The sequence below is a fragment of the Maylandia zebra genome, linkage group LG22, assembly GCF_041146795.1.
Source record: "Maylandia zebra isolate NMK-2024a linkage group LG22, Mzebra_GT3a, whole genome shotgun sequence".
NCBI classification, from domain to species: domain Eukaryota; kingdom Metazoa; phylum Chordata; class Actinopteri; order Cichliformes; family Cichlidae; genus Maylandia; species Maylandia zebra.
In genome coordinates this window covers 6745417-6772470 of record NC_135187.1, presented here as the reverse complement: position 1 = coordinate 6772470, position 27054 = coordinate 6745417, and the positions used below count along the sequence as shown (strand labels likewise).

The 27054-nt window shown below is 39.8% G+C and overlaps 1 protein-coding gene across 2 annotated transcripts in view; it reads right to left on the bottom strand.

The window, feature by feature from the left end:
- Positions 1–1855: 1855 nt before the first annotated feature.
- The window catches only part of LOC101486774 (uncharacterized), a 31303-nt gene continuing 6104 nt past the window's right edge, over positions 1856–27054 (bottom strand). The window contains exons 2-11 of one of the 2 annotated variants that reach the window (XR_013095180.1): positions 26860–26919; positions 26428–26448; positions 25984–26259; positions 24959–25046; positions 24181–24407; positions 21245–21532; positions 19841–20019; positions 17348–17372; positions 11035–11127; positions 8497–8515 (exon numbers count right to left, since the gene is read on the bottom strand). Coding sequence is in view for 1 of the 2 variants with exons in the window: in XM_004572646.3 (XP_004572703.3) it covers positions 8072–8515; positions 11035–11127; positions 19841–20019; positions 21245–21532; positions 24181–24407; positions 24959–25046; positions 25984–26259; positions 26428–26448; positions 26860–26905 (1662 nt within the window). In the remaining variant the exon portion in view is untranslated. Of the gene's footprint in view, positions 8516–11034; positions 11128–17347; positions 17373–19840; positions 20020–21244; positions 21533–24180; positions 24408–24958; positions 25047–25983; positions 26260–26427; positions 26449–26859; positions 26920–27054 lie in introns of both variants that reach the window. The other variant, XM_004572646.3, reaches the window with a different exon arrangement.

Below are 27054 nucleotides of genomic sequence, written 5' to 3'. Positions count from 1 at the left end.
TCGATGGACAGAAGTCTGTGAAACAAACTAAACCCACAAAAACTGCAGTAAATTCTCCAAGATGCTTCAAACACCTTTTGTGCCAAGTCCTCAGAAAAACTTACACAAGCCTTCTGAAATGATTTTATTTACACTCACACATCATAAAGTCTGATTTAAGATGAGAAAAGAGACACAAAAGAGTCTTCAGGTCAACTCACAGTCATGGCTAAACGCTATTATTCTGCACAAACACAAACATCAAGGGGAAGGAACAGCAAGTGAGACATTGTCGAATGCAGGATGTCAATAGTAGCAGCAGGCACATTAATAGTCCTCATTTGTATTTGTGTTGTTTTTATGTGATTCTGTTAATGGGAATTTTGTTAATTTGATGCAGCAGGAGGAGCGAGTCAGAGGGAGCATTTATTCTCATTTAACTGTTTATTATTAGTGCCTGTTTAGAGGGAACCCATACAGTGATTATATTTATAAGGAAATATGTTTCCTGTTGGTGTGTTTTTGCCTTTTATCATTATCTATGATTCGGGATAATGTTTCTTAAAAGTCTGCACTACAACCTCTAAAGCACTGAGATAATATTATGCAAAAGGACTTAAGCGGCACCGATGCCTACAGGCAAGCACTGCACAATCAACTGGAGTGCTTTCATCACTACTTCCTATTACTTCTGGGTATATTTAGGTGAACTTAAAGAATTCAAAATGTGCTCTGTGCTTTCTCGGGAAAGTAGTTACCTTCTTTTACAGATTAAAACCATTTATATATAATGTGGCTTTCCTGATATGTTTTGGAAATGCGTGCTAATCCTTTATTGAAGTTCAAATGAAAAATACTTGAGTTGAATGAAGGAAACGGAAAGAGTACCTAAAAAGCAGCGAGACAAAAATATAAATCTCATGATTCGCTCTGGGTTGAAAATTCATTTAATTGGAATTATTCATTCATTACAGAAAAAAAAGGAGCTTTACAAAAGTATGTGCCATTATGCCAAAAGGTCTCAAAGGTAATCCAAATAAGCACATGTTGTTGTTCCTTCAAGCAAACCAGGCTTGTTTATGGCAGTACACTGAAGTATTGTTAGAGTCAATGACTACATGTGAGACCTGAAAGACCTGATTTGTTTTTCAAATTAAAGCAAGATGTTCATCAGAAAAGAGAAAAAAGAGGAAAGCAATCGGACCAGAATTCCTGGTATCATTCAAACAGGTACAATCATGTCTCCTTGAATCGTTCTGTCTCACTTCCTGTGACCTAGACTCACAATATTAACACAGATTTCTATGTTTCAGTGTTTTTTCTTCACAAAATTAGTCAGAACTCAGCACAACCTGCATATTTCTCACATTTTCCTCCAAAATGCAGGCTAAAAAAGTTAACCTGCTTAAAGACTGTTTTGCATCAGACATTAGAGGCTTGCCATTCAATTACTTTCTCCGTTTAACCCCACTGCTCAGCATAAAGAGAGACACTTCACTTTCAAATCAGCTGATAAAAAACAGTCACCTTCTAGCTTTTAGTGTAAAGTCCACGGAGACAAAAGATCACAGGGCGATCAAACTGAAAGAGAAAGTGAAACGATCCCAGCACGCTAAAAAAAAAAACTTCAAACACAGTCCTAAATAAAACATTAGAGATGTGTTTTTGCAGAAAAAGCTACGGTAATATCGACAATGACAATACTTCTGATGGGCTAAAACAACAAGGAGGATCCAGTTAAGCTTCAAGAACCACCCTGACTACCTGATCCTTTTAAGCCAAGGAGATAAACACACAGGTAGACTTAATAAACAGACCGGGCATGATGCAAGGTGCACCCAGTGTCAGTGTAATATCCAGTCACATAAACTAAACATCTGTAATACAAATTTTAATGCCACTTAGAGTCAGATCATGCATTTCAGATTTGAAATAGACATCAACTTGACAATTAAGAATTTCAGTCTATGCACATTCAGCCGTGTGTTAAAGGAGAACACCAGATCAAAGGCAATCTCATTTTAATGCATGCCATTTTATTTTTGTCAAAAACAAAAATGAAAAAGTTAAATATGATAAAAACACATTTCAAGACTAAATCAAATAAAGGCAAAATTCTTCAATATTTCACACGTTTATCATTTATTTCATACTGGGTGTTAATAAATGCAACAAACATCCACTTCTGAAGGAAAATCAATTTTATGAACATATGGCAGAAAAGTACATGTGAAAAAGCACTGATATTCATCCTCAACTCACACTCGCAGCTGAATCCCTGCAGTGAAAGGTGACTTTTTTTGTAAGGTTAAGGAGGATCATGGGAAACAACAGCCACGAGTTCACAGTGAACTCTGGTGGCCGGCTGTACAGAAAAGTGCAGTTCACATTATTATTATCAATATTAGGTCACGTCTGCTGTCCCACAAGCAATCTACTGGTCGGCATGCTGCAGTTACACTAACTCTTAGGTATACTCGGACAGCGGGTATAGGCTATAATATCAGAGTAAGGAGAAATACTAAGCACAGATAGACTAGTTTTTTGGTGCTCAATGTGATGCTATAAAAAGCCCAGACAATGAAAGTCATTCATTCAAAGGAGGTGAGTTTTTAAGCATATCCACTTCTCTCCTCTGAGATCAAGTACATTTATTTCAAAGTAAAGACATTTATTATATGATTTTTTTTCATACGTACATTTATTAACCTTTTCTTACATGAAAAACATCGGCAGGTGCTGGGAGGCTCGCGATAGGTCAGAAGTTTGACTACAAAACAGATTTCAAGCAGAAAATGGTACACCGCATTTCTGAATAATTCACAATGCTGCTCAGAGCCAAAGTGCTGCCGAACCGGGATCAGTTTGTCCAAAAGATTACCGGCAACATTAGCGTGGTAAAATATTGCACTCAGAGTGACGGAGTGATAAGTGCTTTCCAATTAGTTTCTCCAATTATCCGCCATGAATCAGAGATGAGACTAAATTCAATCACAAAAACCACTGATTTGAACTGGAGTGAATTAAATTTAATTGATGTGAGAGTCAGAAGCTGCAGTGAACAGTAGTGTGGATATTTCGTGCGAGAGCGTATTTCTGTTATGATCAGAGGTATTAGCGCACTGCCACACTGCAGACATCATTTCGTGTTTTTTTTTATTACATTCTTTGGATTTACAGAGAATAGTAGATTAAAAGGAGAGCGAATCTACCAGAACTGAAAGAACATTTTATTAAATCTCCCCCTACCCACACACGGATCAACACTTCTGTTCTGAGAGGCTTTGTGAATAGCAGCTCAGATGTGTAATGAAAGAGAAAACATCAGACTGAGGATGAATGACAGCAAGTGAAATCCTTTCATAAAGCCTATGTCAGCCGTGATTGCCTGAACCTAAAGTTTTATTATTCCAGCAGGCACAGGCTGCGATCCAAAGGAGGGCGGTGTCCTTTCACCCTGCCAAGCACAAAGTGCCCTCCAAAAGAGGCTTTACGATGCATGTTCGATCTGAAACCTTTCATCTTTATGAAGTAAAACGCATTTGAGAAAGTATGCTGCTCTCAAAATTGAAGTACACAAAATAAAACGTCAACCAGGATCTGAAATATCTGCACGTAAATGTTAAATCTTCCTGATGAATGCATCTCAGATATTCTGATGTGATAACTTCATAACAGCTCAGACCGAACAGTAAGCATAGCAGGCAGATATTTGTCTTGAGCAGTATCTGGGGCTCCACAAAGGACTCCATATATCTGCTGAATATCTTGGCAGCCTGTGCAGCAGATATACCCCGCTGTGGTTAAATGGAGCTTTTTTTAAAAATTCGACTTAGCATACAGCAACATTTTGAATAATATGCTAATTATGTTTCTTGTGCCACAGTAAAACTGCAACACGTCTGGCAGCACGACAAGAACAGCATCCTAGTTAAGATGCATCGTTTCCATCTAGCTGCTAGCTTTGCAGATGCCAGATAAATGGCTTAAGCTGACTCTAAGGAAGGTTAGACTGTAAATTAACAGGCTGAATTATCTGAATCTTGGTGGTTACGTGCAGCATGATCACAAGAGGAACGTGTATCTGATGCTTTAAAGTTGATAAGCCCTGGCCTTGGTACAGGATGCACTTCATGTTACCTTATCACAAACCTTCAGACACTCTGTAACTTAGAAAAAAATCCCAACTCTGCTACTAGTTAATAATTATATAAAACATGCAAGCAAACGATGCATCAGAAATCATTCACAATTTTATGTCTCTCTCTCTCCATATATATGAATATAGTGAATTGTGTATATATAGTGAATATATATGCTACGTCTAAGTGTCTGGTATCCTTTTTCCCTATCGTGCACTTAAAATATACCACAATGCTCTACTAAATAGTGTAAGTACAACTACTACAAAAGATGCCATCGCACGCTGTGCTGAAAGGTAAAATGTTCTGTTTATGACACTGAGAAAATCAGCATTAATACCCAAAATACTGCCAGTTTATTAAGCTGATGCTGTTATGTTTTAACTCTGTGACAGCAGCAGAGAGTCACCTGACTGATATTAGAAGGTTTGATCACAGACAGCTGTCTACACAGAACTTCCTTTACAGGCATCAGCTTATAACGAATGAGTGAATGATTTCAGGCACAACCAGAATCACCTGGGACTTTCCTGGAGTTACAAATTTGGGCAAGAAACCAAAGAAGCGTGCGCGTATTTATGAGAAACAGATGCGTTTCTTTACATATCATCAATTTATTATCCTGTAACTATATCCTACTGGCCTGCATTTGGTTGGATTTCTGGAACTTTATGTGAATCCGACATTCCTGCCCCGGTCTCGGAGGCAGTGCGAGGTTAAATCAACAGCGCTCTTGATGCTTTGCACCCCAGAGGCGGCAGAGTCTCTGCTGACATCAGCTTTGATGAAAGGACTTCACAGATCACGACCGAGGCCCAAACACACAAACATGGCATGAGCTACGAGTCTTCCCAGCTAAAGGCATAGTTTTCTGCTTACTGTCGATGTGTGGTTAAAGGATAAATGCAGCTTTTTAATAGTATAAAATCTTGCATAAGCCTTGCAGTAAGAAATATGTTAGTATTTTCACACTATACACATGCAGATCACATATCTGTATATTTACAACTGTGAAAAAAGGATACCTAAGTGAACATGATCATGTTAGGATGTGCTACGCCTGATTCCTCTTTCCTGTGGGTGATAGTAATGTGTAAGTGCTATAATACTAATATTGCTTTAGAATTAATTGAAACTCCACTGACCATCAATTTGCTCACCTAACAAGAGTTTTGGAAGCCCCTCAGTTTACACATGAGCAAAAGCACATCCATAGAAAACAGCCATATAAAATCATTCAGTCACATTAATGTAGGGCACACAAGTCATTGTAAACACATGACACTGAAATACGCAACTCAAACTAAGTTTTCCTGAATAAGAAGGGAACGAGCTAATAAAAAGTCTATGTGTTTGCTAATCACCTTACTGTATTTACAATAGCTGCTTCTTATCTTTTACCCTTTTTAAATACAGTATGGACCCTTTTTAACATTTAAAAAGGGATTACTTGTTAAATTTTGTGCTTTTCTTTGCCAGGCATCGATTATCTGCACCTGTCTGACCGCTATTAGTCACCCTGGGAGGTTTGGATCGTAAATCTCTCTTTTCCAGTTGACATTGATTCGGTTACAGCATGAGGTAGCCGTACTGCTAACAGCTGTCAATGGCAGCCATAATAGTGATATCGAAATGTGGACTCGATGATGAAGATAAGCGTGGTTCGGGTGTGATTCAGAGGGTGGAGCGTGTGCCTGATGTTTCCGTGACACAACCCTGGTGGTATCACGGACTGTCAGGCCCTGCGGAGGACAGGACATGCCTGGACGCCGTTTCGTCAGCGCCGTGAGATGCCTCGTACTGCGGTGTAAATCAGCTTCCAGTGACCTGGATTAGCCCACGAGCTCCTTTCAGAAGCAGTTGTTAGGATGGAGAGAGCTTAATCTAATTGACTCTGTTCATGCTTCTTTTAAAAAACTTTTTATCTGCCGTCACTTATTCCATTTCTCACCTGTAGCGTCTGTGTGTGTTCTCCCACAAAATGTTTTGATTGCTCTTAAGTGACCGCTAATTTACCAAACCTCCTCATGTGAAAAGAAGCCCCTTCAAAAGAAGAAGAAAAAGCTGATTTTATTCAAGGATGTAATTTAAAAGAGATTTGACTACATCTCCAGCCCATTCTGTGGCCTCTTTTTAAAATCACACTTTTTAAGCTCAAATCTGCAGCACGATTTCACAATTCGAATGCCCTTGAATGGATGAAAGGTGGCCGTGCAGCACTTAAACTTAAATATTGCTCTTACTTCAGTGATTGAACAGATTTTGAGCGATGCCTTTGTAACATTGTAACATTGTAACAGCTAAGTCAACAACACTGGACTATCATATAGTGAATTATGTGATAAGTTGGGATTCATAAAGCACAAGCAACAAGTTTAACTCTTAATTTGTGATTTGTATCTTCTCCTCTTTTTAATTTCCTGTTTTTAATGGGTTGAATTGACTCATTCCTCCATACGAAGCACTGAGTGTCTAATAATGTTGTTTCGGTTTACACGAACCACCCCCTCCACACACACACACATTTACACTTCTCACGACTTATTCAGTCTCCTTCTGTTGAGGCTGCGGGCTGCATCGTTATCGCAGACTGATCCAAACTGTGCCTTTCCACTCACTTCATTTTGGCAAACAACCGGGCTACAATAATTGGAGCACCGTGAGATGGATTGGGGCTGAGATGAAAATAGGGGGCTTTAAATCATGCAAGTCATTTATCTGTTCGCCGAATAGAACACTGTTCCATCTCTGTCGTCTCTTTTATCACCGCTCCTCACTCGACGGTGTCCGTGAATTGGTCCGTCTGCAAAGAGACCGAGAATCCAATTACGTTCTCAGGAGCCGTTCCAAAAGCCCCAGACGTGTTGAACGCTAGTCTCTGGATTTTATTTTCCTCTGACAGGGCTTGTGACAACTCCCTTGGGTGGGTAAAACAGATGAGGACAGTTTCTGCAGTTAGTTGTTTTTCCCCTCTTTTTTTTAGCTTTTATCATTAGTGCGAGTGAGATGAAGTGGACGTTTAGGCGGTTTTCTCCAGATGATGCCTTGAATTTGGCAGATTTGACACACTGGATATAAGAGAAAGGGAAACAGCCATCTAGTAGTAGGGTACTCAATCTAATCTAGCTTGTTTCACTTTGCAGGTTTTTGAGAAATAATACCTCGAGTAGATTTTTCTCTGGGTAAATGACTGCTGGAACAAGCACTTTTGTCAGAGATGTGGAGGCGCTCTCCGACATGCTTGTACTGTTAATAATAGAGAGGCTGCGTGTGGGTGGGCTGAAATGCAATCATCACTGTGTTTGTCTGATGCAGTGAGAGCAGACAAAAGTGCTGTCAGAGGCAACGCATTGAGATTCGCCATTGGAAAGGGAGACGCTCTCTGCTGTTATTGTCATTAGTAGGCTTGGTCCTAGAAAATAATGTCTGATTCCTTGACGCGCGCTGGCTCTACCTGTCAAACTGTCACACTGCTGTCGCCTTTTTTTGACCAGTTTTCACAGGAATCATAATCATTTGATCCCCTTCAGCCGTTTCCCTAAAAGTGATGAATGTTTTTTACCCTTTTCGTGTCATCACAGCTTCTTTTGTGAGCCTATGCTTCTTTAGCAGGCATGCAGTCTACTCTAATGTCAGCAATGTCCTGTAGATCTGAACTATGATAGCTACTCTAATGTTTAATTTAAATGCATGCATTTTCCAGATGCACGGAGCTGCTTTTGATACAGCTTTAAATTTTGCATTGTGCGTTTTGAGCATCTGCTGCTTTAGTTATTTTCTTCTAGGCTAGACTAGACATCTGGATCCAAGCTTTAACGTTTGTCTGTGATGTTGCTTCAAATGCAGTGACGAAGGACTTGATGGTGTGAGATATGATAAGTTCCTGCCAGACGACTGTGGATATGTTGGGAGAGGTGAGCTTAAAAAAAAATACACCCTGGTACTCCCTCTCAGGTGCTCTGGGCCGTTTCCTCCTTCTGCTCACCTTCTCCACTCTCAGCCCCTCCCTCCGACTTGGCCGTATCTGACTCAGCAGTGCCTCTGGAGGCGGTTCCCGGCGATGCAGCACCACGGAGGCTTCCATCAGGGGTCGCAGCTGCGAGCGAGTGAGGATTAGAGATGGGGCTCAAGGCAGAGTCAGGGGTTTGGCTAGCGCTGAGGTCGCCATCAGGGACCACAGTGGCCTCCAAGCCCTCGGAGTGCGATCCTTCAGAGATGGCTGGAGGGGAAGCGGCATTCAGCAGGGGCTTGTGGGAAGCGTAGGTCATCGCAGCATCTGTGTCGCTGTCCAGTGGGAGGCCAGAGCTGGTGAACTCGACTCCGGAGTCACTCATCTCCAAAAAGTTATCTGAGTTGAGAGTGTGGTAGCGGCCTGGTTTGGACACCTCGAGGCCCTGCATAAAAAGAGGCAGAAGAAGATGAAAGGCAAGATAAATATACAATTCAGAAGAGTTAGGATGCAAAGTAAGATGAAAGGAAAGATAAAGGAGGAAAAGAAGAGTAAAAGAGGAGAAAGTAGGACCCAACAAAAGATGAAAGTAAGACAAAGTAAAGTTGAAAAAAACAACAACTAGAAAGTAGAGAGGCGATAAAGCAAAAGAAAGCCAGGTAGAAGGGTAAAGAGGAAAATATTATACAGGGACAGAGGGCTGAGATGAAAAGACAAAAGAAGCAGGAGTCGAAGCGAGTACAAAACAGATACCCCCAACAGGGCGTAGGAGACGAAGGAAGGAGGTGATATAGGATCGAAGAACGGAAGAAAAACAAGTGGTTAAAATTTAGGTCAGAGGAAAAAAGTGAATAATTTATGTACATTTCTCCAACCGTATTTATAGACTTACCTCACCATCTCCTGCAGCCATCCCTACTCTTATGTTACATGGACACAAACAAAGAGGTGCAGCAAAATGATAAAAAAAACACCCGAATAGATCAAATCAGAGTTATACTAAATGTTTGGCCTGTAAGATGTGGGCTACACCTGCTTTCAGTGTTAAATGTAGAAATCACATTTTCATTGTTGTTGTTCCTGAGATTCAAAGCTCTCTGTTGTCACATGCATGTTGATGTAAGACAACAAAACTCAATTTAACATTAACTGTAAGACATGTTTGTAACAATAGACTAAATTTAATTTAAATTTTATCCAGATGCTGCTGCGTTGATTTTTGAAACAACAAATTTAGAAAAGAACTGTAGTTTTATTGTGATATTCCACGTTGGAGAGCAAGAATTCCTGCGGGAGCTTGAATCAACCGTTTTAAAGGACTCCCTGAACCTTGACCACTTCACTTTCTTTACTCCTTTATTGCAGTTATAAACTTGAGTCTAATTTGTTCCACTGCCGAGTGCAACGTGTAAGGTCGATTGCATTTTAATTACTCTTGGCACTGAGGTGACATTTTATAGCAGGTAGTTTCTGAGCAATCTCAAACACAAAGATGGGCAATGATGTTTCTGTCTTTAAATCTTTTTTAATCTTTTTTTAATTAATATATTACTTTGAGCGCAAACTTTTCCAAAAGTACACCAGGTGTTGGACATTATTAAGCTTCAGATTGTTCTCATAATCAAGATCAAGACTTCAGTCTCAGACGATATTGCTCTAATCGTTCTTGTATCTACAGCTCTTATCACTAACAATTATGTAACCTATACAAGCTGATGGTGAAACTCTTCTTCTGTTGACCTATTAGCCTGATTTTCACGCCAGGACCAAACAACATCGCACAAAGATAAGAAGCTGGAGCCCAAAAATGCTTATTCATCTGGCTACACACCAGTATTCTTATTATCCTTTATTAGCTGAACAAAAATGCATCTAGTTTTAGGTTTACACTAGTCAAAAAAGCAACATGAGTTTTATATCATGAATATTTGAATATGTTCTCCGTCTTTGTTTTAATCCATTTCTCAGCATATAAATTTAAACCCTTACATAACACAAACTTGAGTAGTTGTTGGTTCCTGTTGATTTTAGTCAATGGCAGGGCCGTAATTTGTTTACCGAGTACAAATACGCTCACTTCAACTCCTTAGAAAAGGTTCAGTTTACTACATTATTATGCCAGTGGTCTCAAAAATACAAATAATCAGTGTGTGCACAACACTGTGATCAGTGTCATCATGCTGCAAATGACAAAGCTGCTCCAGGCCAGTTTATTTGCATGCCAGATGCCGGCGTGCAGGTCTGAACTGTTGCTGCAGCCTTACATGACCCTGAGAGCACCACGTCTGAACTTGGTGAAAATGTGACGAGACAAAGATCAGCTGCTCCAACCTGTACCTCTCTGCCAGCCATACAGCTGCATCCCAGGAAAATCTGGAAACACTGTCAGAGCAGAAAAGGCCCGAGATACTCAGGGTCGATGTAATCATCACTGGCAGCCACAACCAATGACCACTGCACAGCTGCAGGCTATACCCAGGAATGCAGAGCAATTCCTTAGCAGCTAATCCTTACACTTGTGCACTGCACAGATGGCTGACTGCTTGCTTCACATCCACAGACCATCATGTTAAATGTCTCATATATATATTTTTTATAGTGTTGGTCTATAAAATCTAATATAGCTCAAACTTTGAATACGAAAGTTAAAAAGTTAACACGCCACAAAGTTCTCCAGCTGGTCGTGGGGATTGTACAGTTTTATGAGCACGTAAGAACCATGAGAGTGAATAAAGCTCAGCTGTGCAACAAACTTGCCCATTGAAAGCCAAGATGTGAATCATCTTTCTCTTCATCTGTCTTTCAGATTATGTGTTACTATGTTGATGCATGGTTATTAAAATATCTATGAATTTGCAGCTAAAAAACCAAGTTTGAAGCTGTGATCTTTTAATTTCTGCTATGTTTTATTTATCATTTTAACATGTTTTTGCATTTTAATGGCTTTTTGTTTCCACCACTGACCTTGATGGTGACCTCTGTGCTCTCCATGGGTTTATCACACATCGACTGTGTCAGCGATTCCTCGGTGAACCTGCTGTAAGCCTCACGAACCACCTGCAGACACACACACAGAAAGACACATACAAACATGCAGGATGCTTGTAAAAATCGACCCTCAACAGCAGCTGTTTACACATCGTTTCATCATACATGTTTTACGTTACTACAGGACAATGACACACATACACAGGCTACATTTAACTGCACAGAAAGCTCCTAAACAGATTAAAAAGGATCCTTGTGTGACATGACAGAGAGCACTTCTTTGTCTTCATGTCAGGGATGGAGGTTGAGAGGAAACAGAGCCCAGGGGGGAGTTACAATATTTCACAAGTGCCTATTCACTTCAACTGCAGGGAAGACAGCATGGGGGCAGATTGAAGATACAGTAGATGGACTCAAGGTGCACTCTGAAAGTTTTAAAAAGGACAAGAAAGAGCCAGATGGATGTGCTAAAAAAGAAGGTAAAGCAAGAAAAATCGGGATGAGTGGAGATGTGTACAAGAAAAGTGTGAAGGCGTAAACAGGAGAGGTCTGTGCATTTTAAATAAACTGTCCATTAGTCAGCACAGTGGAGGGATAAGGACACAGACAGGGAACGGTGTGGATTACAGTCGGCATTAAGCAAACGACTGACTTTGTGCTTAGAGAGAGAATCCTGCTGAGGAGGCTGTGCAGATAAAAAAGATTAACTTCAAGATCCTTTATTAATTAAATAAAATCATACTTGATTAAAACTTGGTTGGCATCCACTTCAAGGTAGTCTTTCTGGTAAAGCTGGTACTCTTTTGCTTATTTTTTCAGCTCCCACAGGAACACCTGTTCTGATCACTTCAACTTGTGGTTTTATAGTGTGCACCGTATCTCTTCTAATAAAATCTGGGAGACGGATGCAAAGCTGCAAAAAGCCAAATCTGCCAAGAGCAATGGGCGGGCTAAACATGGAGGACTAAACATTTCCACCTTTTTATTGCGCTGTGTGTCAGCAATGACGTGACGTGGCACAGTGTGACTCGAGGAATTCATGGTTCATCGAAACAGTTTAGAAATGTATGAGAACATGACCTTCAAGAGTATAAATAAATTTTATTGCTTTAAAAGTTACTGTTATGGTTGGACTCGCAGAACTTTTTTATCATGCATGGAAATTTACTGTTGTTTGTTCTGTGGTGTTTGAAGGGTAAATGATTGAAGGAGCACACTGCTTGTCTCCAGTTTACAAAATTTAAAAAAAAAATTCCTTTAAAATATCCGCTAAACATAAAAAGGATGAAAACTTTGACTTTTTTTTAACTTTTTTTGAATAAATGCAGCTGATATGTTAGCAAGAAGTTCCATATCTGATGTCTTTTTACCAGCGAGGGAAGCAAAGAAGTAGTACAAATAGAGGGGGAGGAGGGGGCTGGAAAGATAAACATGGTATTTGACAGACAGCAAGCAGGAGTAAGATAAACGTCAGTAAATGTGACAGAAGAGACTTAAAGTGGAAGAAATAATCAGCAGATAGTGAAGATGTAGAGAGGAGAGCAGGACGGTGAGATGGATGTAATAAAATGCAAAGGATGAGACAAGCGGTCAGGTGAGGTGATGAGTCAGGCGTGATTGATCTGAGCTTCATGTCGGTCTCTTGGGTTAAGTCTCAAAAGGTTGCTGACATCCTCTCACGCACGTCTGAGATCTAACAGCTACAAGAAAATCCATAACAGCGAGGCCGCCTGCTGTCATCTCAACCTCGGCTGTCAACACGCAAACACACATCAAGCTCACACACAACACCACAGCTTTAACACACATTAGAGATTAACACAAATGTACAGTACATCACTGGTGATCACAAACAAAACGTTAGGACTCACAAACATACACTCAGAAAAAGTAACCGCACAGAGACAAATACAGTGAGGGCTGGAAGGCTCTGCTGCTTTAACATTTCTCCCACAATCATCAGTAATCATGAAAAATTGAAATAATCACAGGTCAGGATGTGTTTTATTGGTAAATATTTGTTAGAAAAGGTGCAGGGAAATAAATGCAGGACGGCCAGGAGAGCACATCAGGGGAGAGGGGCTGAGATAAAGACTAAAGGGAGGGCACGACTATATAAGTACAGAGATAAGATACAGGTGAAGATAAATACGCTGAAACTTTGAAATAATATTCTAAACTTGAATGAACGAGGCAGAGGGAAACCCAGAAGGCTTGAAGACACAGACAAAACTGAGGGAAAGGAAAGAGCAGGGAAATACCGATAACATCATCAAGTCATAAACCACAAACACAACAACACAATCACAAAAATCAAAAACGTCAAACACAAGGAAAGCAAAGAAATCCAAACTCAAAAGCAACTCAAATTTTTAACGTCCTGATTAAAACTGAAGCAACAGCAGCTGATATTTATTTAACAGTAGTGAGCTGTAACAGTGACTGTAGTGTAAATGTAGTTAAAATAAACAGAGTGAGAAGAATCACCCTTTGATGGAAACTTAATTAAGGCTAAATTAAGGATGTTTTTTTATTTTGAAAAGCATCCATGACGCGGTATTTTTAGCCATCTTTGGTGAGCAACTTCAGAGCTTTTGTCCAAGCAGCTGACAGATTTTTTTAATTAACACTTTAAGAAGTGATATTGCTCCATAGCGCCTTAAATCTGTAAAGTCTCAAATGACTTTTTGCAGCTTTAAGTTGTAACTGTGAACAGCGTCGAAACTATTTCTTGTTTTTTGAATTGGAGGGAAACGAGTTTCCCCAATTTGGATGAAAAAAGTGTCCAACATATTCTAGTTGAAATTACATATTGCTTCATAAAGAGAGTGAGTTTTTGTAATATGTAGCATATTTTTAGAAAACCTATGTTCTTGTAATGCATAACTTTACTGTTTTAAGCCTAAATTGAGACTTGAAACAGTTTTACATGAGAACATTTCTTGGAAGGATTGTTAGATGTTAGATAATAAATCATAATTGAATGTTCCACATAATTTGTTTCTTGGAAAATGGAGGGTTCAGGCCAGCAGCCTGCTATTTATCTGTTAAAACCAGGGGAGAGTTAATCCTTTTAGGAGCTTGGCTTCGAGGCATAGCCTGAACTTATAAAGAGGAGTAAGACTGTAGAAAGACCGAGAATCACAGCTGTGGTTTTTTGTGTGAAATCCTGTTACAATCACATTTCCTGTGCATGTAAAATATGTGATAAAGGAAAAGTCTTGACCTGATTCACGCTTGTAAGATTTCTTTCTTTCTTTCTAAGGAGGAATTCCCCCGACAGGATCCAGAACACAGCATTTAACCATTTTTAAACTTGTTATACATAAATAAATGAGCAGAATGTTACACAATAAAACAATGTTTTTTAATAAGACTTTAAATCAGATCACTTTACAAACCTGATAGATTACCCAATAAGCACACAAACACATGCTTAACTTGATTTACCTGTGACCTGGAAAATTACAGACTTTTTCACTGTATTGCAGTTTTGTGTCTCTTTGAAAACACTTTCTAATTTACAGCTTGTCACATCCTGATACAGGAATCCATTTTTTATTGAACTTTTAACCAGGGCAAATATGATTGTTGAGATTTTTCCGATGCACAGGGAATTATAAGAAAAAAACTGCATCAGGAGAGAGGCAGGAGACAGCACCAAGGCAGGGTCTCCAGAAGGAGTTGAGGGGATAGAAAGAACTCTTTCATTTAACCTTTTCTGTCACTTTTTGGTTTGATTTATGTGTTAGAGCTACTGGGTTACCTTTATGAGCAGCCTCCATTTTCACTACGTAAAAATATAAATATTGGGCGATCGTGGTTCAAGAGTTGGGAGTTCGCCTTTTAATCGGAAGGTTGCCGGTTCGAGCCCCGGCTTGGACATTGTGTCCTTGGGCAAGACGCTTCACCCGTTGCCTACTGGTGGTGGTCAGAGGGCCCGGTGGCGCCAGTGTCCGCCAGCCTCGCCTCTGTCAGTGCGCCTCAGGGCAGCTGTGGCTACAATGTAGCTTGCGATCAACAGTGTGTGAATGGGTGGATGACTGGATGTGTAAAGCGCTTTGGGGTCCTTGGGGACTAGTAAGGTGCTATACAAATACAGGCCATTTACCATAAAGTTTAAAAAAAAACTTCTGTGACAGCTGGGATCAGCTCCAGCCGCCCACAGACCAGAGCAGTTAAGAAAATGTATGTATAAGACCGAGCTCTATTAGTAAGAAGTGTTATGGATTATTTAATATTTTATAATGAAAAACAAAAGTCAAAGCCAAATTATAACAACAGTTTAATGTGAAAATAAAAAACTTACTTGTGAATAATGTACGGTAAGCAACTGGAAGAATAACGACCGGGCATCAAGTGATAGACTCATTTTTCATGACTGGTGTCATTAAGGAGTAAATGTAAAAGCAGCAAATAAATGGGGGGTGTCTCACATCATGTCACATTTTAATTTATTACTTTGCATCACTCGAGAAAAATGAACACATAACACTGAATGCAGATAAACACGCACACATTAAAAGGAAACAACTGACACACACACACACACTTTCTGGGCTGTTTGGCTGCACAGGTAAAATTCTCTACACAACAACAAACAAACAAAATACACATACAATGCACACAACTCTTCAACACTGCCTTTCTGTTAGCAACTAAAACACACAAACAGCACGTACACCCACAAATATTACACTGCATATTTACCTTGTGATTCACGCCACACTATAAAACACCACCGAAGAAGAAGAAACGTGTGCACGCTTAGCTGGCTGGGTTTTACACTAGCAGTGAAGCTTCAGTATGAGCAGTTATCATAACCACACTGTTTATGAGTAACTGCAGTGCTCTGAGGTTTTACCAGCAGTGGGGGAGAGAAGAAGCGGAGGGAAGGAGCGGGAATATTTCACTGATGCTGGAACCAAAGCGCCACACGTGATATCAGCGTGACTTTCTCAAAGTTAGAAATTCCCAGCTGAAGTTACGCCAATATTGAGGAGGTTAAAGCCATCTCAACAGGTCATTCAATCACTATACTGAAGTTTAAAGATCCCCTCCAGACATGTGTGCAGACTCTGTTTAAAAGAATGATTCGAGTCCGAGTTTTTCCCTTAAAAAAAGGTTAATTAGCCTCCTGGAAATGCCTAAAATGACATAGTTGCCCTCCGTCTTAATGGGAAATCCTGAATTTATGAATACGCAAATGTCTTCCGCTTCAAAATTGTAATACTTTTGGCCTATAAGGTGTCTCCTATACACCACTGAAGGGTTATTTTCAATATATGTGCAAATCAAACCTCAAGTTTCCACATCATGCTAGTGAAAGTCATCTATTGAACCACAGCTAACTTCTAGTGTAGCATCATCATTCCTGCTTGAACACCTTAAAGTTATATTTCCAGACAAACTTTGAACACTGGAGGCAGAGCCACTAGTGAAAATAAAATTTCTGAGTGGAGGGAAACTTTAAAAAAATCAAAGTTTTTTTGGTTAAAGCAAGTAAAGCTGTTTCTGTTGTTCCCAAACTCAGATGGAGCCAAGCAGAAACAGCCCTCCTCTTCATCAACTGAGATTATTACTTGTTTTAAAAAACTTGAGACTTAATAATGGATTAAATGACTTGTTAAAATGGGCATTTCTGGTGTTTGCACCCCGACCTGGCTCAAAACTGTGACTGAAATCCTGAAAGACAATTCCTAAAGTTGACTGAGCTGTGAAACCTGAATATGATATAACATCTAAACTGATTTTCTTAATTCAAATCTCAGTTTTTGAAAGTAAAAACAGAGGAACTGCCTAATTTTGTAGGACCACTGTGGAATATTGCATTCTTTACCCCATTAATGTAGAGCAATCAAACTCCATCCACATAATAACCTTATAAAGTGAATTAAAAAGGATGCAGCTCAGTCACATGACTGCTGAAAGTCTGCAAGGATCACAGAAACAGTTTGTTCCAAGTCGTAGAGCCAGATCCACTTACGGTAATTTATCGACTTTTTGTCAAATTAGGTCTTCGATCAACCTCTGCTTGTTCATTAGGATTGATAGCAGTTTCTCTCGTGTCCAGGATTTATCGAGTGTGCCAGTGCTCAATATCTTTAATGGCTTCATACAATCTCAAACACACTGAACACATCGTTTTTGAAACTGTCACCAATGGTCGGGTCGCACAAAAGCCAGTTGATCAAGGAACTTATTTGCCACAAAAGCAACACATCTGTTCAGACACCAAAACGAAGAAGGGGGAGCAGCAGTAAAAGAGGCCAGAACGCAATTCTCTCACCAAGAAGAGGCTCCGTGTGAGGCTCCTTAAAGTAAGAGGGAGAAAACGCAACGCACATGCATCAGCGTTAGCCGGGCCAAGAAATCAGAGACATCCAGCTGAGAGCATGAAGGCCTCTATTCACGCTCATACTTTCAATTCACTAAACACTCAAGAAGCTGAAGCAAGATAAACAACATTAATGCACCATAACAGTTTTCAATCTAACATCTTAAATATTTAAAAAAACACAGAGAGCATAAAAACCAGTGCGTGCATTTATGTTTCTGTGATGACTGGAAGATACCTCATATTTTTATTTTTGTCACATTGTCATTGGTTAGTAAAGCTAAAATGTATTTGTGGATTGGGGACAGTGCAGTAAATGCAAAAAAAACCCCGCCTACATGGGCTAAAGACATGTCACCTAATCTACAAATAAAAAAAGTAACTGAAATGTGAAGCAGCGCTAAGATTAAGCCATAAAACATTTAGATTTTTGATGAGAATCCAGCTTAAAATGCAAAATCCGAAACATTAATTATCCATCCATCGTGACACAACTGTGAATTTAGCCTTTCCATTAAGTAATTAATGTGACATATTGTTATTGTAAACATTTGGTATCCTCTAATAGGATCTGCAGGGCCATCAGTCTCTGTGGCTGTAGCTGGTTTGTTTACAATGAGTGAGCCATCTGCCTGCAGCAGGTTTTTAATTGGTCCAATCGGTGTAAAGGATCATTTAATGGGGATTCTGGGCAGCAAAGTGTTAACGCTCTACTAGTTTTAATGACCTCACAGTCAGCTTTTAGTTAAAACAGTGAAAAACTGTTATTTTCTGTCTAAATTAGTTTGAAGCTGAACGATTATCCCTGCCAACTATTTTTAATTACATCAAAAGACTGAATTCTTATTTCTTCATTTATCAGGCAGACTGATTTAAGCATTCACTGCCTTTTCTATTAAATGCTCATAAAATTGATCTGAACATTTTCCTCAAACAGTTTGGTTGCTCATATCGAACCGGCGTCCCCTCGGCACAGCGATCAATTTCTGAGCGTGATGTTTAGGTGCTTTCTATAGGCGAGTCATCTGTTTAGTGTGTAATGGGGTTTTAATGGGAATCCATAAATTCACTTGATTAACAAACCGCCTCCTGGGGACGCCGGGTGAGCAGCCAGGGTTAACTGTCAACTCTTCTAAATCATCCAATCCGTCAGTTGATCAGCCGGTAATGAGCAGGTGAATCAAAGAAAGCGAGGATTTTAAAGAGCTGATTGGAAAACAGTCACCAGTTTGTTTTTGTCTCTGCAGGCTCAGCATAATTAAAACATATTTTATTCAAAATTGACATTTCAAGAATGAGAAACAAAATAATAACCACAGCTCAAAAAGGCTTTGTGTTATAACTACTTTTTAAAAACAACACAGACTCTCTAAAGGCTGATTAATGGCACTAAATTACTATAAATCATGAACAAATCAACTGAAAATCAAGTTTTTTTTACCTGGTGGGTTCTAAACAATTTCTGCTCCAATTAAGAGACATTTATTATGGATTTGTCTTTTTTTTTAATTATTAAAATGAAACTAATCATGAGTATCCTGCACAGTGCAGTCTCTAAAAAAATACCACAGCCCAGAGGCATAAAACTCTGTGCAGACTCACAAATAAAACTGTGTGAATGCCCACAGCAGAAAAGCATATTTATAAAGGCATCTGTGCTCTTTTACATTCTTAGTCATTATGAAATGTTATGCACATGCACAAGCCTCATTTTGGTTCTGGTCTTTAGCAATAAATTCATCATTAACATATAAAAGTCACTCTTTGCACCTCAAGCTATTAATGAAGCAATTAAAAAATCATTTGAAGAAGAAGAGGTGGAGAAAAGGAGATGTGGATTCGCTGGTCTCACTTCTGCAACTGTGCAGTTCAGAGCAAAGGACTCTGGCAGAGGTCGGTAAGTATGTAAGCTACAGCTGTGTGCAGTACCCAGAATTCATCAGTGAATAAGAATAAGAATCGTATGATAACAAGAAATGGAAGTAAAAATCACAGTTTTGCAGTATCAGGCTTGACTTGCTACTTGCTCCAAAATCATATGTATACATGGTCCGATGTCTTTATGTATGTCTTAATTTATCAAAACTAGTTTTTGTGTGTATGTGTATTTATGTTTATAAAAAAGGTGTGCATGTTTTTTTCTATGTTATTTAAATTCGGGGTCCTTTTGTCTGTGTCAGCATCCCTGGATATCAGTTTTGGGAATGTTCCTTTGTAGTTCAATTCCACTGAGTCATCCTCAGCAACGGTGATCTGTTTAATTTGGGTGTGAACATGTTTGCCTGGTGCAGCACTGGAGGGGAGGAAGCTGACCAGCTGACCATCTTCACTCCCACAGCAGGAGCAGGACCGTCTGCCTCTCCCTCCCATCACAGACATCACTGTCCTGCTGCTCACTTTCTTTTACACCACCAAGAGAAATAAAGAACTAAAGATGGGGGTTACCTGTCTGAAAGCCTCGCCGTCACTCTTGCCAGCCTGCTGAGCAATAAGCGTCAACTTCTTGTTCTTCTCGTTCCTCTTATGTACTTTATAGATGCAGGACAGCAGGCACGCCAGCAGCATGAGGGCAACCAGGCCCAGCAGCGCGAGGATGGCCAGAGTCAGGGGAGGCAGCTTGTAAGCTGAGCGAGACAGACGAGGACGGGTAAGGAAAAAACAACCATGGCGAGTAATAATGAGTCTTCTGTGACAACAGGAATGATGCTTCAAAACCCTGAAAGAACAGATATCAGCTTTCATCTCTGCCTCCTTTAAATCTCATCATTTTCTGCTGTTAACACGTCAGTCATCCGTGCACATGTGCCGGCAACATCGCCCGCATAAAACTGATAAGAAATAAATAAGCATTTAACATCGTGAACTATAATACAGAAAAACACAATTGCAGAGCCATGATAAATATCATGCGTTTTCTCCTCAGCAGGAATTAAACGATCCGATGTGGGGATTTAAGGTGCTCTTATCCACTTGCATTTATTATATTTATAAATATTACTCACAAATGTTAAACTGGAAGTATTAAAGTAAAATGTCACTAATTTATTTATTATTCATTGGTTTCTGCTCTTCTGACTCCCTTTGTATTACACTTTATATAAAAATAGAAATACATCGAGGGCACGCAGGCACATAAATGTCAGCAGCCTGCAGTGTTGTACATCCTTCAGCATGTTATTGCTTAAATTATTAATATTTATGACTACACTGTGACACAGAAAGACCAGCTTCAGTGTCTGCTCTTTAAAAAAGGGAAAATCAGAAATGAATGTATAACAGCTGTATGTAGCCTCTGGACCTGAAATGCTAAGCTGCAAAAAATGCAGAAAAAAAATGCTTTTTTCATTTCCAGCAGGGGGCGACTCCTCTGGCTGAGGAAACTATCTCACAGCTCAGTTCATCTATGACTCAGCAAACACTTTCCTAATGAGTTTTTGATTTGAAATGCTAGCTTCAAGTCTTATTTAATACAACACGAGGTTCTTTTGTAATCTACGGTCCCATTAGCTGCAAAAAAGCTGGAAATGATTTCAGGCATCATTTGTCCTTCATTTATCAGTCAGAGGCACTTTCCTCTCTCTGTATTGATTCTGATGCTCCAACTTCTCAGCGTGAGTTTGAATACGATAAAAGTTTGATGGTAAGCCCGGTGCTCTGTCTCTCTTTGCTTCCAGCCTTTGTTCATGTAGTTCATGTTGTATTACACTGACTTGCAAACATGCTAGCAGCCCTCTCTGTGTCTTTATTTGCATTTTTACAATACAAAAATTATGCTAATTAGTTTATTATGCTTGTTAGCCAACAGCAATACAGAGCATGTTGTTCATTTAAATGTGTTTTTTCACTTACGGGCTACATCTATGTAGACAGCAGCTACAAGATGCCCAGCCAGGTCTGTCACATTGAAGACACCCGAGTCAGACACTTGGACCTTCTTCAAGGTGAGATGTGAACCCTCCACGTTCACCCTGCCCTCCAGCAGCGGGTCCATCGGCGTCACCACAACCCCCTCGTCCACGATGGCTCGGCCCCGACTGTCTGATTTGGGCTTGAAGACGACGTTGACGCTGGAGTAGGGCAGGTGGAGCTGCATGTTGAAGTTGTCTCCATAGGCGAGGTGCTTGAAATACAGGTGATCTGTGGCAGACCAAAAAACACACATAGTTCTGTGTGTGTGCTCAGAGAAATTTAAACTTGATTTAACCTGTTGGAAGACTAATTTTTCTAAATGCAGCAAATATAAAACTTAAATCTGATGCTGCTCACCACAATAGCATAAACACAGGATATAAATGTGTCACCACAAACGTAATCATATGATTCTAAGCCAGCCTGCATTAGTGGGGGTCTGTGGATGCCCTGCTGTCCTAACCCAAGACAAGGGGTCAGCAAAATAGTTGTCTTTAAAACAGACCATTGTGCTGCACTGGTGAAAATTACATGTAAACATGTGGAAATGTTTAATAATAATAAAACAGGGATGTTTTCCCAGATTATCTTTAGGCCAGTGAGACCCAGGGTTGTATGTCTTTTGGACTTTTTAAAATCTTATTAAACAATATTCAGTTCAATTAAATTCAATTTTATTTATACAGCACCAAATCACAACAACAGTCGCCTCAAGGCGCTGTACCTATTACAGTAAGGCAGACCTTACAGTAATACGTACAGAGAAAAAAACAACGATGACCCCCTACGAGCAAGCACTTTGGCGACAGTGGGAAGGAAAAACTCCCTTTTAATAGGAAGAAACCTCTGGTAGAACCAGGCTCAGGGAGGGGCGTGGCCATCTGCTGCATGGGATGAGAGAAGGAAGACAGGATAAAAGACATGCAGTGGCAGAGAGCCAGAGATTAATATCTGTTTGGTTTTCTGTTTGAGTCTTTATGTCTTACATTATCTTTTTGTTTCTTACGTTTAGTTACAGTTACTGCTCGTACAAAAGTATTAGTTTCCTCGGGTTCTTCTTTTGTTGACTTCTCATTTTGAGTTTACTGTTGTGTCTTCAGTTTCCCTGTTTAGTTCCTTTCTGTTTTAGTTTGTTAGTTAGTTGTGTTTTAAATTTAGTTTTACTTCACTTGTGTCGTTCTCCTGATTACTTTCACCTGTGCTTTGAGGCTCAGCTGTGTCTAACTCCCTGATTAACCCTCAGTGTCTGTGTTTATATAGCCCCAGTTTCCCTTCGTCCTTTGTATCAGCAACTGTTAATTTTCCCTCTTAGGTTCCTGCAATTGAGTGTGTTGAACATCTGTTTTGCATTTTGAGCCTCATTTATGAACTATGACATTCCTCCAAATAAAAAAATTTGTTTTCACTTTATTATTTTGTGTCTGTGAGTCCTGCGTTTCAGTTCCCTTTCACACCCCCGACAAACAGCAGTGGGCAGGAAGGACCCCACTCTGACTTGGTGGAGCACGGAGAAACTATTGAGTATGAAGCAACATATCAATCATTCATTCAATGAGTCTGCTGCACTGAGGCTGGACTGAAACATGGGATGAACTGATTAGAGGTTAATGAGTTTGGTTAATGAAATTTGGTGGACATTCATCCTCCCAATGAGATAAATTACTCATGACATTGAAACACAAAACCACACAGTTATGAAAAAGAACATCTATATTACTCATAATAAAGTCTCCCACGAGGCTTAGCCGTATATTGTTATAATACTAGTTAATTAAAATGGTACATAACTACATTATCTGCATGAAAGTATGCAAATGTTGGCATTTAGCTCAAAGACCAGCCTCACAGAAGCTCTTGTGTTGCTGTAGAAACTCAGCGGTGTTTTAATTTCAGTGATATTTATCAGTCTTCAGTTGTAATATTTTGGCTCTGTAACCTTCACCAAAGTAAATGTGTTTTTGATTGAACTCAGAATCCCTATAGGTGGGTTTAACCTTTTTTCTGAGATTAAAGATTTTAAGACAGTGGCACTCAGCCAACATGACCATTTAGCGAAAATCTAGGAAAACCTGAAAAGCACAAAAAGCAAATCACTTATTAAAAACTATGGAGGCTTTAATAAATGACAGGCACATCGAGCTACTCAGCTACTTAACCTCTAGAGACCCTTTTTCTGGTTCCAGGACATATTTATTAAGAGAAAATTGGAGACTGCCAATCACAACACAATAACTGAGGAGGCCATCTGTTACTACTGTGACTGCAGTAAACACAGGATTGAGTGCTTTTTATTTCCTCAGGAACATATCAGAAGAGCTGAAGTTAAGACTTGATTAAAAGCAGGTTCAGTAACACCAGCTGAATGATTGTCTCGTGGCTTTTTTGTCACTTTTGATTAGGTAGAAAAATATTGCAAAAACTTTATAATCTCTATTTCAAATCACACTCTGAACTAACAATATTTAAAATTAGCCTTACTGTGCATCAACAGTTTTTTTCTTGCATAGAGCCCAAGGTTACTTATTTTTACCTGACACTTTATTTTATTGACTAAATTGGATTTTTTTCTCCTCAGGCAAAATTTTATAAGTGTAGCCTTAGGCTTGTGTGGTTAAGAACTACACACACAAACCCCAGTTGGGGGCAGAGTCACTGCAGGTGGGCCAAGCAGAAAAAATAATACATGAAGTGTAAATACGTTCGGGGAAAATAAACAAGAGCTGTGGTAGAATTTAAGTAAAATACAAAGAAAAGAGCTACTGACTGACAGGAAGTCAGAGGCACAAAGCATCTGCACGCACACAGAATGACTCACTTTAACACCGAGTGATCGATTAAAGCCGACAGGATGCTGTAAAGCTCAGATCTTCACTTACCTCTGACATTCAGGCAGGTCCGAATCTTGACTTTGCCCTCGCTGTCTTTTACTGTAAAGCTGCCTTCATCTGTCATCCTGACCGAGTGCAGCACCACACGCTTCTCCGACACGCTGAGGCGTTTCATGTATTCTTCTGCCAACACACCCGTCTGGTCGTACAGCACCACAGGTGGAGGCTCGGTTGTGTACTGCGTCTCTGACTGATTAAGTTGAGACGGACTGGGCCTAAAAATTGTGAAATTTGAAAAATCAGAATAATACAGAACAGATAAAGTAACACAGTGACTGCGATTAAGGATGTTTCCAGAGATGTTAACCGCCCTGTTTCTTCTTCTCTTTATTAATTCATTTCTGGCTTATTTCAACACGCAATAGATGTAACACAGAAGGAGCTGGAGAGCAGCCTCTGTATGTGTTTTATTGTTATTCCTTTGTGTGTTTCTAGTCGTCCCCTCTCTCTGTCATGTGTGTCTTTCTGGTTTATTTTTGGTAACTGTTTTTCTTTGTATGTCTTCTGTGCTTTTACTTAATGTTTCCCTGGATGTTCCCACCTGTTTCCTAATGTGTGATCAGTCCTCTGTGTATACAGCCCTTTGGCCTTTGTCACCCACCCATCTGTTATCTCTAGATTTCTGCTTTGTGTTCCCTTTTTCTAGATTTTATGGCTTTTGTTTTTAACCATTTCCAGGATCTTCTCATCACACATTCAAAACATTCAAACAATCTGTAAAGAAAATGATTCCAGCTTTGGTACTGATTAACTCTGATGACCATACCTGAACTCCAGGGTGATGGGTCCTTTAATGTTGCTAAGATGGATGTAGTAGGTTTCTCCGTATTTGACAATTTGCTCCAAGGCGCAGTCTGAGCATCGACACAGAGAACAAACAGTCAAAGATGAGAAATTTGTCATGTTGTGGCGAAAGTCACCTCAGTGTAAATATTAAACTCTCAGGAGAAATCTCAGTGAGCCCAACCCTCTCATGTCCTCCTTCACTACATCCATGAATGCTCGGTGTCATCTTCCTCTTTTCCTCCTGCCTGGCAGCTCCATCTTTACCATCGTCTGTCCAGCATATCTACTATCTGACTTCTGCACGTGTACAAACCATCTCTTGTTTCTCTGACTTTGTCTCCACCTGCTTAACCTGAGCTGTTCCACTGATCTCCATCTGTGCCACCTCCACCTCTGGCTTTTGTCTTTTTGTCAGCTCCAAACAAAACCCAGCAAACACACCACCTCTCGCTATCATCTTCACTCTTGCTGCTATCCTTTAGTCATAATCACTCCTGACACTCGTCTTCACCCTTCACTCCACCCTGTCAGCGCTCTCTTCTCGCCTCTCTTCTGCACTATTGTCAACATGGGTCCTGTATCTTCATGTACGTAAAGCACAGTGTGTATCTTATCAAGCTTATGTCAAGTAAAGTCACTTTTATTTACAAAGCACATCTTTAAAAACACATGAGATGCCCCAAAGCGCTTTTGAGTCATCTAACATGACGTGTTGCGTTTCCTTTTAAGATGGTGACTAATTTGTATTTTCTGGCTTCCTGCAAGTAAAACCTGGTCTTCTTTGTGTGTTTGAGTTGAACAATCTTTGCTGTAAGACAAGTGAAATTTAAAAATTAAGACCGATCATAGAGAACATTTATAATTTCTTTCACGGTTATACTGCCGGCCTGCACAGAATGTCTATTTCGTATTTCGTATCTCTTGTGTCCAGCGTTTTTCCTGTTTCCAAACCACATTTAAAAAAATCTAACTTAAAGCACATGAAGAAGACAGAGGGAGGCTTACCCTTGACGATGAGTTTGAAGTGCCTTTCAGTGTTCGGATTGTTTGTGTCCTTGATGATGTACGTGCCCTCGTTCTGCTCCTGCACATCCTCCAGCACCAGGTAGCCCAAAGTGTTGGAATAGGAAATGTTGTGATTCACCACTTTCCCCGCTGTGATCAGCGGCATGTCGTAGGACTCGCTGGTCGCAGATTTAAAGATGACCTCGCTGCCATTCCCGCGTGGGACATCGATGTGGACGTCCTCGCCAAAGAAAGCTGTCCTGTGTTCCGTTTTTACTGGTAGAAGCAATCAAGATGTTTTTATTAGATATGTTGAATTACTCTTTTTGTTAGTTTTTATACTTGGCTTTAAGCACAAACACTCTGTCTTTGTCATGTATATAATATAATAATCCTCAAAGAGCGTTCTCAGGCGTGCATTAACATCCAAACAACCATTTTTACCTTTTGCAGATGCTGGCAGGACTGTGGGAAAACAACAAAAGATTAGTTTAAAATGAGTTTATTTGAATGCGCGTTTCTTTTTAGTCTGCTGGATTATACAAAAACCTTTAAATCATTTCCTTTGTTCCAAGTGAAAAACCACACAGCTTCCGCAGAAAGCATTAAAGCATTTGAAATGTAAATGCTGCCAATAATGACAGCTAACAATAGACTGGATACAAAAACAAAGAGCCAGATTCTTCATTACAGGCGAAATGAAAGGAAATAAGTGGAAATTAACTAGATCACAATGTGTTTTAGCTTCTTTGGTGAGGCTTTCACAGCATCCATGCTAATCACCCAGTTAAAACAAATGTGGTTTTGCAGGAAGTCTGTTTCAACAGTTCATCTATCTAAACTCTCTCCCTGGTGACTGATTATGTTCTTGCTTACCCGTGCAGAACAGGACGCTGAGCACTGCGGCGCCGATTACTTTCATCTTGAACAGTTGATCTGTACACAAAAGAGAAGAGAAACCCACAGACAATACAAAACAAATTAAAAAAGGCTTTTTATAGCAGGATCGTGGCTCCAGGTTTTCAAAAAATGCAACATTTCCCATAATTTTATTTGACAAGATATATTTGT